This window comes from Tiliqua scincoides, chromosome 11, assembly GCF_035046505.1.
Source record: "Tiliqua scincoides isolate rTilSci1 chromosome 11, rTilSci1.hap2, whole genome shotgun sequence".
Taxonomy (NCBI): domain Eukaryota; kingdom Metazoa; phylum Chordata; class Lepidosauria; order Squamata; family Scincidae; genus Tiliqua; species Tiliqua scincoides.
The window spans coordinates 18232989-18247011 of NC_089831.1; the positions used below are offsets into that span (position 1 = coordinate 18232989).

Below are 14023 nucleotides of genomic sequence, written 5' to 3' on the forward strand. Positions count from 1 at the left end.
GCTTCCAGCTCCCTTCAACAAAAGTTTCTGAAATGTTGCTGCCACGCTTTCTCTCTCACTGCCACGTTAAATTAAATTACACTGTCCACTTGGAATGCTTCATTATGAAATAGAAAAGAGACACAAACCTTGCAATAAACACAAAAAATCAGACTAGCAGAGGGCTTGAGTGGTCATGCAAGCAAATGAAATCAGGATCTCAAAAGTTGAGTGAGCCATTCAGAATTGGAAGCATCTCAACAAGAACTCAACATCTGACACTACTGGACAAGTTAGAAAACCGCTTCTACTTCTCCCTTCCGTCACAGATCAGCTTGTAGATCAACTGACTGGGCATCCGGTTCACAGTTCTGCTTTGAACACATGCCTCGTTCTAGGTTCATGTCAGTTCAATTCTGATGTAAGTAGCAGCAATTCTGGCATTCTCAATTCCACATACCTTCATTCTCTGGTGAGGCTGGGAAGGTTTTCACCTGGAACGGACGGAAGGGGTTGCCATCAAAGAGAGGAGATTCTTCACTTTCTTCTGAGCTCACGCGGACATCCACCTGGGATTCGGAGAGGGAGGAGGTGAACTGGTCCATGTCGGCTCGCTGCTCTTGAAGCAGCTCATCTGCAGGAAAAAAAAGAAGGTTTAAGTGGAAACTCTGGGGGATGCCCAGCTAGTGCTGAGCTGCAACACAGAAAGCTTCAGTTCACAGTTGTGCAAAAATGAGAAGAGTCAGCAACAAAACAATACACCCTTCACCTAGGAAGAGGTTTCTCAGAAAGTAATCTTGACTTTCAGCTATGGAGGACAGACTTTGTTTTCGCTAAAAACAAATGTACATCAGGTAGAAACTCCACAAGTTGATATATAACTTGCATTACTACAAAGCCCCCATATCTGCAGATCCTGTATCCAGGGTTTCAATTATCTGTGGATGGGGGTATGTGCTCATTAACTTGTTTCAGAGACTTACCCCAGCAAAAGTGTCCTGCTTAACAATGTTGCTATAAGCTTACAAGCTTCCTGTTAACTTCAACCTAGCCCCCCCCCCCAAGTGGCCAGGAGGCAGCCTGAACATCACTATAAGCATGTAAGTTTATAGCAACCTTGATAATCAAGACATTTTTGCTAGGGAAGGTCTCTAAAACCAGTTAATAGGCATGCGGGGGGATATGGAAGAGACCCCGCCGAGACAGGAATCCCTCACGTGCACACCTTCTGTGGGAGGTCCATGGAACAGATCCCTTGTGAATTTGTGGGCACACCTGTATACTCATTTTGCAGCCACACTGCTAGTATCGTGGTTGAACTCAAGTACCCAGAAGGCTTTGGGGTCTTTGATAAACCACCTTTGGGGACTGCGCAAATAGGTCAAAGATACTAACCAATCTCATTCTGGATTTCTTCAGCCACATAAGGTACCTTGTAGAGGAGGGACAGGCTTTGGTTCATCCTCTCCTCAATCACGCGGAGATGCGTCACCACCTATCAAGCAAGAGGGCAGAGAGTCTGAGACATCAGGGTGCACACGCTGTTTTACTGACAACATTGCCTGCACTGAGCAAGGTGATTGGACTAGATGACCTCCAAAGCACCTTTTGACTCCTGACATTCCGTGAGCAGTAGCAGGAAAAAGGCACTCTAGTACTTTCTGAATTACAGAAGGATGAGTATTAAATGTTTATTCTCTGTCCACACTCAAAACCAGGTTCCTCTTTTCCTACATGACCCTTACAAACTGGCTTCTGACATTTATGGCCAACAGGTATTTGACCTGCAGAGGGCACTGCGTATTAAGAGATTATATCGACTTGATAAGGAACCCACATTAATGCCGATGGCCAAAGTGGAAGAATCCTAATGAGCTGAATTGAACCTGCTTTTAGAACCCCTCTGAGTCTATCTTACTTTTCAAAAAGGAAAGGATGAAAGCAATTTAATTTCCCTATGTGGTCGCCTGTCAATCAAGTGGATCGATGGAGGGGCTTAAGGCACATCCAAGAGGTAAAATGAATGGAACTGACGTTATTGCTCACGTTACTTGCATGTCAATTGGCCAACACAGCAGCTTTCAGGCAAAGAATTAAGGGTCTCTAGGGTTTTAAGGCTTCAGCATCACACTTGCAACACCAATTCCAGTTTCTGGCTGAGAGACCAAAAGGAACCCCACTGATTCAGTTGCGTGCCTGAAGAACTGGGTGCTGTACCCCCTTAGAAGACTAACTTCAGGCTGGGGGACCCCAACCTGGAAACCAAGAGGACAGGTAACCCCATGCTACTCGAGATTAGAGTACTGCATCCAGAATAAACTCTCCAGTGTCACAGTCTACAAGATTAGGTGCACACAACCTGCAGCAAAAAGGAGATCTTGCAGTATGGAGCTCAACAAGGGAAGCATTTTCAATGGCTTCAATGGCTTTCAATTTTCAATGCCGCATGAAATTGGCTGCCTGCTCCACGCCTGGCTTCAAAAGCAGACCAAGCAAGTTGGGCAAAAAAAAAAAATCAAGCCGCCACCTTTAGCAGTTCTTTTCTTTGCAAGAGGGTCATTTGTCAGAGAAGACGGGCACAGATGCAGCACCCCAAACAATAAAGCACCACAGCGGAGGGAACACTCGCACATGCACACACACACATGCACACCCCAGTCAGGGCTGAGACTTGTTTGTAACAAGTCTCGAAGAAGGAATGCAGAACTGTCTGAGAACTGGGTTAATTACGTAGGTTCTCTCTCTTTTTTCATGCAGACACCTACTTTGGAAAAATATGCACACACTCAAAGGGAGGAGTGTTTACTTCTTAGCAACGAAACCTCCGGTAAGCGAGACGCCACCAGGACACCCTCCTCGGCACTCAGCTATGCGGCAGCCAGAAAAAATGGGGCCGGTTCTGCCACTCCTTGGGAGCAGAACTATCCTTGGGAAGTTCAAGGAAATTCCTACAAAGCTAAGGGGACAGAACTTAGGTCTGGACAGGACTGCAAAAATGCCTCTGGTCCATATGGAGTGGGTTCATCTCCCACCAGCGTGCCAGCTAGCACCCAAATGCAACCCCATCACACCCCTAACTTGGTTATCGTGAATGGAGGTGGGAGAAAACGGTTTCATTTTTTCGCAGATTTCTGTTTTCCAAGAAAGTTAGAAGTGCAGAAAGCAGTGTTATGTGTTTTTATTCCAAATTTGTTACAATTATAAATCAAATCGCTGTAATAGTGTGCTAGGTAAGTGATATAGGTCACTATAGCGTCAGTAGATGCAGCCACCACAGTCACTACCCATACACCTGCCCATTAAATAATAAATACCAAATAAAAGGGTTTTTTGCAGATTTTGGGTTTGTTTTTTTAGCCACAAAAATGAGAAGTGCAGAAAGCGGTGTTGTGTGTTTTTATTTCCTTATCACTGTTCTCTCCCAAATCTAACCATGATTTTTGATTTAGCTCACTGTCCCAGGCCAATGCCAACACACACACCATCTGCATATTAAGAAACAGATAAATGGCAACCAGAGGTACTCGGCCGTCATGACAGAAGGCAATATTGGATGAAAAACAGATCCTCCTCTGTACGCTAAAGAGAAGCTGGCCTGTGAAGGGCTTCAAGTATTCAATTCCCATTCAACCACAGGAGAATGCAAGGGCAGGACAGGGCTGTGGGGACCGCGCTTCCCCATACCTGAGATTTCATCTGTGCAGCCTTTTCAGGGTCGACAGCCAGGACGTGCTGGTAATGGCGGATGGTGTGCAGACGGTCTTTGTTCTCTGCCCGGACGTACCGCTTCAGGGCCTGGAGAATGCGGTGGGGCTGCAGAAGCAAAATCCAAATGGTGAGCCCGATAAAGGAAGCCTGTCCAATGCTTTTTAATGGCACACGTTTTTTTTTAAAAGGTTCAACCTGCTTTGCCTGCTGAGCAAGCCAAATAACTCTGATCCAACCCTCCAGATAATCTCATTTTCACCGTGAACATAAGACACACGAGCTGCCGCAAGTAAGAAAGTGGAATCAGGCCAATGAGGAATACCTGGACAGAACTCCTATTTAGAGTCCCCGAGGCCAGCACTGCAGTACCTATTGCTAGAGTTATGATGCTACAGCTTCATGTTTGCCTTTACGGCTTCTCAACCAACACCTTCTTCCCCCCCTCAACCTTCTCTTTTTCCAATCATCAACACTTGCTCCTCCTCCAGATACTCCCACCCAGCTCTATATCACACATATATCCCAGATGAACATACCCGTGGAGGGTCGGTCTGCAGAGCAACCAGATAGTTCTCCAGGGCAATGCGCCGGCGGTCATCCAGCATGGCTTCTACGCGAGCCAGGTGAGTCTCCACAAGCTGTTGCTTCTCACTAGCAGCTTCTTTTTCGAGCGACTTCACCATTGCCTGGAACCGCTGTCAAAGCAAGTAGATCAAGTTTGCTCAGACTGCCAAAAAGTAATCCATGCTGTATCCCAATTAGTTGCATTGAGATGTAACGACTGAACTAGTACCTGAAACATTCCTAGAGGAAAGTGTGAGCTCTCCATACACCCCATTCAAAAGACATGCAAAGAAATACGAGTTATGGATTTCAGTTTAATTCAAATGTTCAGATGCAGCAACTGCCTTCAGAAAATTGTTCCAAGTACAGCAGATGAATGCAGAAGGTAAACAGTAATGAGAGTGGATAATTTTGACATGTAAATTACAAGTCTGTGCATGTATGCTAGAAGATAATAAGGGCCCAGTTCTATCCAATTCTCCAGGGCCGGTGCAACTGTGCCAAAGGGGCTTGCACTGCATCGTTTGGTGGGGAGGCAGTCACGGAGGCCTCCTCAAGATAAGGGAAAGTTTGTTCCCTTACCTTGGGGCTGCATTGCAGCTGCACCAGTGCTGGAAGCCTGGACAGAATTTGGTCCTGAGGCAGTAGACAGAGTGGGCTGGCCTGGGGAAGCCCTCGATGTGTATGATATGCTATGCTGTCCCCTCTAACTACCACCAGGAAGGACCAACAAGCCACCCCTGAACCATCAACTAGCCAGAGAAAAGAATCTGCAATTCTAGTTCTCTCCAGTGTTAAGAGATGACAGAAGCTATGCCCTGAAGCTGCACGAATAACAAATTCCTCTTGCTCCCCTAAGAAGCACTGGCCTACCTGAATGAGAGTCTGCCTTTCTGCCTTGGGGAGATTCTTCGCTTGACGCTCGGCCTCTTCCCATTCCTTCTTCACCTGAATGATTCAGAGGAACACACAAAAAAAATCTTAGTCTGGGTTTGTACTTCTGGAAGATCTCCTTCCCTACACACACGATCAATTTCAACATAGTCCAAGAGCAAGCTGCAGAAAGGACCCCCCTTTCGTAGACAAAGGGTTCCAAATCTGGCATCTGTGCCTGCAGGACTTCCATCTTTCATTATCCGGCTCAAGCTTAAAAGAGGAGATGCTTGGCCCAAGCTGAACATGAAACATGTAAAACAGATGGCACAGAGACAGCAGTGCAGCCACAACAAGGTTGCCAAGCTGAGTAACTGGAACAAGAGCCACAAGACAGCGTGGTTCGGGGGAGACATACCCTGTCCATGCGGTTGTGATGCCGGACCTCAAGCTGCTCCTTGGCCTTCTGGAAGCGGGCGTGCTCGTTGTCGTCGGCCGGCGTTTCAAAGTAGACATCCACGTCGTCGGTGGGGATGGGAGTAGGGGGAACTGGGTGAAGACAAAATAAAGGGTTTGTGGTGAAAATGGCCTTGGGGACAGGCAGCTGGTGCTGTGATCAGAGGTGCTAGAGTAAGAAATGCATGCTCCCAAGCGATCTACTCTCAGAAACATGTCTTAGCCGCTAGCCTCCCAGTCTCCCATTTTTGCCTACCAACGTTCTCAGGAGCACCACAAGTGAACTACGTTATTCCAGGTCAAATAATGTTCTGGGGGGGGGGGCATCTATAGAAGTGTCCCCAGTCTCAAATGCTAGGCAACAGATTGGCCACTGCAGCCATTGCTAATGTTGATGGTCGTTTTCCCCGCCCCTCCCCACAAAGGTTTCTGCTGGGATGTGAAGACAGAACCACCACCACCCCGAATAGCAACGGGACGGCCAGACTGGCTTGACAGCTCAGTCCCCCGAAAGAGAGATTTTGCACTCCAAGGCCAGTCTGCTTTATCGAGGTGATTCAGTAACACACACACACACATAGTTATGCAGCTCAAGACAAACACAGCAAGACAATCCACTTGCACAGTCACAACTGGACAGCTAGCGGGGGGGACGGACCTTGACATGTCTAGAAGCAAGAAGAGGAAGTGGCTCTACTACAATCGCACTGCTTTGTTTTTCACGCCAAGTCCTATGCTGTTGTGTTTCAAAGTGGATCAGAATGGATGGCTTCCACCTGCGCCACCTTGTGGCAGGGCCTGGAACAAAGTTGTGCATCCTTATGCACTCCTGCATATCCACTAACCACTAACACAGTCTGGGACCAAGGTAGTGGTAGGACTGTATTCTCCCATATGAACTTACTCATTGTGTGCCAAGGTCTGGATCCAAGCATCTGCTGACTCTAAGACACAGTAGCAACTAGATAAAGGGGTCTTCTCCTAATATGGCAACCAAACTCTAGAATCCCCTTCCTAGCACTGTTGGCTCAGTTCCTTCCCTACTCATTTCAGTGACAAGCCAAGACGATTTGCTTGAGTTCTTTCTTCTCCAACAGCCTTTTTAACTGCAGGATGTGTGTTTTTTTTGTCTGTGTATGAGCTTCAAGTGCTCCTATTTTCATTGCTGAACTGCTCGGTTAGCCACTTTCCATGCACTTGGCAGAAAAGCAGATTGCTAACCTTTCAAATAAATATAAACCTCCACTAGGTACTCATGCAAACAAATATGAATTACTGTTTGCCGCGAGAAAGGACTCATCACAAGACCACACGTCGAGTGTGTTCTGCATGCCACCCCTGATCAAACCCTCATCAGGAGCCTTGAACAGGAACCTGAACCTACCACCCTTTTACTCGGACATGGAAAACACTTAAATGAAACATTGGCAGGACACAAAGACACACACCGCCCATGCAAAAAAAAATGTATTTTTTTTTTAAATGTATTATTTCTCTGTAAATAGGAGCCCAACTAGGTCTGCTACACACTGTTCAAGTCAGGCTTTGATATGGAGGCTCCCATTTCCACCCCCAAATCTCTCCAGGATGGGACAAACCTTTGTCCCCAAAGCTCCTGACATCCGCATCTTTTATTCCACCACTTCAATCAGAGCAACCCAATCAAAAGCATTTTGCATGGGGACCCATTTTGTAAACAGGATTACCGCTGTATAGACAGACTGCCAAGCCTGAGGAAAGCACACAAAGCCTTTCAAAAGGCAGCCAAAATTGAAGTGCTGAAATTCAACAGTTATTTGTGGCTGTTGGGGCAGTGGGTGGGTGGGGGGGGGGGAGAGAAATGCTTCATTGTATGAGCTGGTAAAATGGTGGCCAAAGTCATGAGCTGCCAAATAGAGTCATCAAGCAGAGCCCCATCATACAAGTGGGGCGGAAAATAAGCGACAATCTTGCATTTCAAGAGGGCCTTCTACCTGTGTTTCAAGTGAAACACTATTCACTACACAAGGGTTCCCAGTGTGTGTGTCGCAATGTCCTAAGATGTCATGGCTCACTCACAGGGGTGTCACAGGATGTTCACAGTGGCCCCTTCTACCTGTTCCTCCAGGTGCTACCATCTTGGCTCTCCCAATATTTGGGCACCACCATCTTGGATCTCTTGGATTTCGTGAGATCCAAGAGCTGCACCCAGCTGAACCAGGAAGAAGAGGCTGTAGACCCAGAAAAAAATTAGGAGCCATTGCACTGCATGAATCATGGTTGGAGGGTATTGCATGATACCAGGGGGGAGGGGAGGGGGTCAAAGAGGGCAGCGGTTCAACAATAAAAACAGAACTCAATCCTTGGTTACAAAATCTGGAAGAGGATTAGCTGAGCCTTTAAGGAGCCTTGCGAGATATTAGTTTGGAGGGGCAGTAAGTATGCAGAAGGGAAGTCAACCTTCCCTGGCTGCAGGAAGAGAAGCTGGGCTGAGAGCAGCACAGAGACAGGAGGAGATCACTACTGGCGCACAGACAGGATATTCAGCAGACAGGGCTACACACAGCTCTCATCCTGGACCGGAGCAAGGCAGGAAGACAGACAGAGGACAGAGGACAGCGGTGCTGCAAGAAGGCCAGTGGGAGGCAGGACTTACTCATCTTTTTACACACAGCCATACAATATTCCTCTGACTCAAAATTGTTCCTGTTGCCTCCGCAGCCTCCATATATAAAGCGAATGCACTTTTTCTTGTACAGGTCGAAGTACCAACGAGGCATCACGGCCCGGCAGGGACCTGTCATCGCCTCCTGGGAGCAGACAGCTGTGTGGGAGATGGTTAAAGCATCAGCTGGGGGGCTGAGCACAGCCTGGCTAAGCTATTTCAAACAGCAACGGCAGCAGCTCTCAGGGCAGGCTTAGCTGAAAACATTGACCTCTGCCCGGGACACCGCAAAACCTACTGTCTGCAAGCTCCCACTTGCCCGCCCCCCCACCACCAGAACCTGACTGCTTATAAAACCTTATTTGGGGAGGGCCAAAAGTAGCTCACGTGATGGAAGACGTGTCTTGCTAAAGCTGGCCTGTGCTAATAGCATGCAGGGAGGAGGTAGAGATTCTAAGGAGCATCCAGGCTCTGTTTGTGTCATAAGCTAAATGATGTTTATAGCATCTGCCTGCAAGATTCCATTCAGTCCATGCACAAGACTTCCTTCTAACATCAGCCAGGCAGATTCTTGCCACCCTCCCTACCAAGGACAGCTATGGGGAAAGGTGGGGAGAGGGAGAAGATTCCTTTTGCTGCCTTAGTTCTCCTAAACTAGACTTTCACTTTTGAACACACAGGCAGGCGGCCTATGTCTGCCACCAGCACATCCGAAACCTCACATTTTCGAAAGTGCATGAACTTCCTGTGCCATTCAGAAGCGCCAGCTGTCTATAAAAGCCACAGGTTTGGGGCACATGAAACAGGAATATATTTGTGACATTCATGTCTTGACATGATTTCTCAGGGGGGCTGTCCTAGATGTTGTGAACACAACTCAGTATGCAGATATGACACAAGAACTCACAAAAGCAATACAGCAAGTATTACAGGTCGGCCCTAATTATCAGTGGGTTTGGAATCCATGGATTTGACTCAACACGGGTCCCCAACCTGGAGGGTCACTCGGTACCCTCTGGACACAACTGGAGGTGCCCTCTGGTTGCATCCAGAGGCGCGTGGAGGTGCAGGGTGACTGTGTGCAGCCTCCCCATATCTCAGAGAGCCTATTGGAGGATTCTAAGATGCACTTCTGGTTTTTCGAAAAGACTGGTGTCTCTCTGCACCTTAGTACAGCTGCAGACACGACTGGAGGGCACCTCTGGCCATGTTTGAAGGTTCTCTATGGGCCCACCCACAGATCCTGTTATCCACGGATTTCTGCATTTGTGGGGGGTTCCAGGAACAGAACCCCCACAGATGCTGAGGGTCGATTGTATAACAAATACCAAGTAATATTTAGTCAACACGAATGGATGCTCAAGGCCCAGTGTTGAGAATGCTTAGGGCAAACCAAAGTCTTGTACTGGAACAGCTATGATAGCATACTGGCATAAGTTACACCTTCACAAATATGGGGGCCTAACAATTTCACGTATCTTATAGTTAGAAGTTTTAGGAAGCGTCCTCATAGAGGCATTAGACCACTGTCCTTGCTTCCCAGCTTGTATACTTTAGTTTCATATGTGAACTTCAAACATTTAATGGTGGCCAAGACGGCACATCAGCCTGCACTCATGGAGAGTGAAAGCCCATAATACAGGAACTGAGACAAAGGAAACAACCCCCCCCCCCCCCGCCGCCGCCTTCATTGAAGCTCTCTTGGCGGCAGCAACAGGTAGCCACTAGAGCACAGCTCACCTGCTCAGTTCATGCAGGAACTGAATGGAAACCACTAGCTACTTCAAGTATTTAGCAAACATTGCAGTAAGGCCTATATTTCACATCTCCCAAAGAATGCACCTGTAAAACCAAAGGAATCACTGAATGGAGGGGTTTGCAACTGGAGTCAGGTTGCAAGCCCAGCTGCTGCAGACCTAGGTGCTAGAAATGAAGCAGCACAAAGAAGAAGCACAAAGAAGAAGGTGCCCTGGGACCTGTAGGAAGAAGCAACACCAGGTAGGTGGGGAACACAACACTGTGTCTAAGAGTGCTTTGGCTAAGAGCTGGAAAAGGTACAACCAAACCAAGTCTATAAAATTAGAGAAGGGTACCTAATCATATTTCGGTATGGCTTTCAAGCAATGAAACCTGCAATACGGGCAGTATTTGGAACTCCTTTTAATGAACTGCAGCTTGAGAAACAGCTTGCTCAAGAACTACCTGAAATTAATGCTCAACAAATATCAGGGAGAAGGTTTTGGTGGGATTTAAAGCCTACTGGTTGATTGTTCTAGGAAATCTTTACGGAACAATGAATTTCTGGCACAGGCCGGCAACTTCAGAACTGTTACAGAACGGCAGAAGGATTACTGCATTCGAGACAACTGTGGGCTTTCAAGTATCTCCTACCACATGGTGTCTTCTAGCCTGTACATTTGTGAGTCGATACAGACCTACAATGGATGGCAGTCTGAGATCTGGGTTCGTCACTGGAATGGTGCGACCATAAGCCAAGGAGATCGTCTTAACAACCTAGAGTGGTTCTCCATTTTTTCTTTCCCAGAATGAGGATCCCACACTCTAGATCAGTGACTCTCACACATTTAGTACCAGGACCTACTTTTTATCTGTCAAAACATGTCAGGACCCACCGGAAGTGGCGTCATCAAGTAGGAAAATTCTGAACAATCCTAGGCTGCAATCCTTCCCACACTTACCCAGTAGTAAATCCCATTAAATACCATTGTTAAAATAATATACATAGTACCTTGTTAAAAGTACAGGTTTGCAACAGTCACATACCATGGTAGCATCAAGTCCAATATATTAAAAATAAAATATTGAAATGAATTGGGACCCACCTGAAATTGGCTCGTGACCAACTTAGTGGGTCCCAACCCGCAATTTGAGAAACGCTGCTTTAGATGGGCCCCACACATCAGCTCACCTTCAACAAAGTGACTCAACACAATGCTGGGAAGTTTAAATAAAAGCATTATATCTGCAAAGCTTCAGGAGTTAACGTTCTCCATTCTCTGCAGACACCGACATACAAAAAATATATGGCAGTCTGAAAGCTACAAGCATTTAGGTACAAAGCAGCAGAAACGACTGTACTGAGCGTTCCTCTCTCTGGTACATCAGCACTGTAAATAAATGGGGTTAACAAAGGCCGGCGTTCTTCAACAGGATGCCGTTTCATCGCTTTTGACGTACAGTCTTTTATTACGCTTCCGAGCTCTCTTTGTTAAGGAGAAAACCTGAATAGCTCGTCACCCAGGTAACCCATATTCTGCAGTATTTTTCTTAAATTAGGCTGCGCAAACACACTGCGGCGGCACCCGCTCGGTGGGTGCTTATTCCAAGTGCCAGAGACAAGCGCTTTTTGCCAGCGAGGTTGCTGGTCGGCTGGCATGGTGTCCTGAGCTCAGAGAGGGGGAGGGGGAATCTTTCTCAGTGAACGGCAAGCAAGCCTTTCTCCACTGACCTATTTGGCAATTAAAGGCGTCCAAAAGGGGAAAGCCTACTGGACTGGAAAGGGAAAGTTCAAAAATATGGATCAATGAGATCGAAAGACAACAGTTGGAATGGATGGAAGCAGAGCTGAACCGAGCCGTCACGCAGCTGCTCACCTTTCACGTCGCTCATTATTTCCTTCTCCGAGAAAGATTTCTCATTGCTCCGCTCCGTGGGGGGCTCCTCGTTGTAATCCTTATAGCCGTCGTAATAGTAATCTCGGTCTACCACCACTTCTTCATCATCATCTTCCTGCTCCTCCTCCTCATCCACTTCTACAGTTGCCGCTGTGAAATCCTCTGTGTCTGCCTCAGTAGGGAACTCACTAAAAAGAGACAAAGCAGAAGGGCAAAGTTAGATGTGACTTTGCAAGCTGCTTCCTACCTGTTTGTAAAAAGCATCACCGGGCACACCGAGGACTGCAAAGCATCCCATACAACATACATACAGAACTTCCCTTATTACATCTATGCTAGCGTAATATGAGCCTCCTTGTGGTGAGGGCCAGGACGGTGTAGTGGTTTAGGAGTTGGACACCGACCTAAAAGATCTAGGTTCAAATCCCTACTCAGCCATGAAGCTTCCTGGGTGACCCTGTCATTCTCTCTTAGCCTCACCGACCTCACAACGTTGTCGTGAGGACAAAAGGAGGGGAGGAACTGTGTAAACCACCCTGAGCTCCAAGGACAGTATAAAAATGTGAAACTAGTTTTTTAAACTTCCAGTTCCAAAATATGATTAAAATATGATGTGGATCTGTGCCCCATGGGCTCATGCCAACCAATATCCATTAAGTTCATGATCTAAGAAGGATTCACTTAAAAAAAAGAGAGGTCCATTTACATGGACCCAGAAGAAGAGAATCACAGAACTTTAAGATGCTGAACAAAAATTAAACCTGCTTCAGCTAGGCATCTCCCCCCCCCCCACTCACACAGCAATGTCAACTATGAATCATAAGACAGGTGCTTCAAACAGTTACATTTTCTATTGTTAGTGGGCCATCAACGTTTCCAATGGATGGTCATCACAGGCTGGTCTCAACTCTACCAACAGGAGAATGCCATTTCCAGAAGTGGGCAAGAGTCGTGGGCACTACCTTTTGTAAGTGTCATAGTCATCATCCTCTTCTTCCTCTTCTTCCTCTTTGGAAAGGGCTTCATCCACAATTTTGGTCTGAGGGCAGCACACATACTCTGTGCCATGGAACTGGTCGACGCCACAAGGAAGCAGCATGCCATAGCTGTGCAAGATCGTCCCCTCCGTCAAGCAGGCCTGGAGGGGGCAGAAGAAGGCACAGAGAAGCCATTACTCTGTGGTGTGGCAGAGGCTGCAGTGGTGCCATGCAGGTATTTCTGACCACTACAACAGCCTGTCAATGCTGTTTCCTGTAGAGCTTGGGGAAGGGCATGGAATGCCAACGGCCAACACAGATCAATGCAAAGGAAGCTAGATCTCCATGATGCCAGGATTATACTTTCTTGCAGGTTTGCAGCTTCACAACTCCAAAAACAGGCTTTGTTTGAAGTTTAGTATACAGTTGGACCTCAATATCCCTAGGGGATCCGTTCCCAGATTCCCCATGAATACAGAAACATGCAGATAAGTGAATCCGCAGGTCAGTCCAATATTACCTCTGGACACAACTGGATATGTCCATGTGCAGCCTTTGCAGACCTCAGAGGCTGCCAGAAAGGTACTTTCAGTTGTTACAAAAACTGCAAGTGTCTTTCTAACACTCCCAGAAGCCTTTCTGAAGCCTGCAGAGGCTGCATGAGGTCTCCCGGGCCTCAGACAGCCTCCTGGACATGATCGGAGAGCACCTCTGGACACATCAGGGAGCCCAGGTCCAGCCCTCCACCACAGTGAATTAAATCTGTAGGTTCCGAACCCACGGATAAACATGGCAGACCTGTATTTTGGCCTGAAACCAAAACTGGGCAGTTCAAAAGGGGCCCAAATGTAGAGGTCGACAAACCAAAGGTGTGTTCTATGCCATGAAATGGTATATACCACTTATTACATCCCAGAAATCTAATTTCCAGAAGCATGCAACAGGATTCTCAAAAAATAAGTTTAGTAGCTCTGTGCCTTCCAAAAATTTGGATCCAAAGACAACCCTCAAGGGTCACCAATCCAGCAGATTTAAGCTTGGATTAAGGAGGTATTTTGTCTGGTAAACAAAAGGAGCCCAATGTGAATAGAACCAAGATCCTGATCAAGCAGAAAAAGCTTGCACTGGCACCAACCACCTCACAGCGAAAACGGCAAATCTCCCTTTTGCTACACACTGAGAAAACA

General features: G+C 47.0%; 1 protein-coding gene across 4 annotated transcripts in view; it reads right to left on the reverse strand.

Annotated features, from left to right (window-relative positions):
* The window catches only part of APLP2 (amyloid beta precursor like protein 2), a 70583-nt gene that overhangs the window by 9551 nt on the left and 47009 nt on the right, over nucleotides 1-14023 (reverse strand). For 2 of the 4 annotated variants that reach the window (XM_066639802.1, XM_066639803.1), the window contains exons 5-13: nucleotides 12822-12997; nucleotides 11839-12047; nucleotides 8216-8383; nucleotides 5543-5673; nucleotides 5125-5199; nucleotides 4224-4382; nucleotides 3664-3792; nucleotides 1375-1474; nucleotides 440-613 (exon numbers count right to left, since the gene is read on the reverse strand). In XM_066639802.1, coding sequence (XP_066495899.1) covers nucleotides 440-613; nucleotides 1375-1474; nucleotides 3664-3792; nucleotides 4224-4382; nucleotides 5125-5199; nucleotides 5543-5673; nucleotides 8216-8383; nucleotides 11839-12047; nucleotides 12822-12997 — 1321 coding nt within the window. The remainder of the gene's footprint in view (nucleotides 1-439; nucleotides 614-1374; nucleotides 1475-3663; nucleotides 3793-4223; nucleotides 4383-5124; nucleotides 5200-5542; nucleotides 5674-8215; nucleotides 8384-11838; nucleotides 12048-12821; nucleotides 12998-14023) is intronic. The other 2 variants (XM_066639805.1, XM_066639804.1) reach the window with 1 other exon arrangement.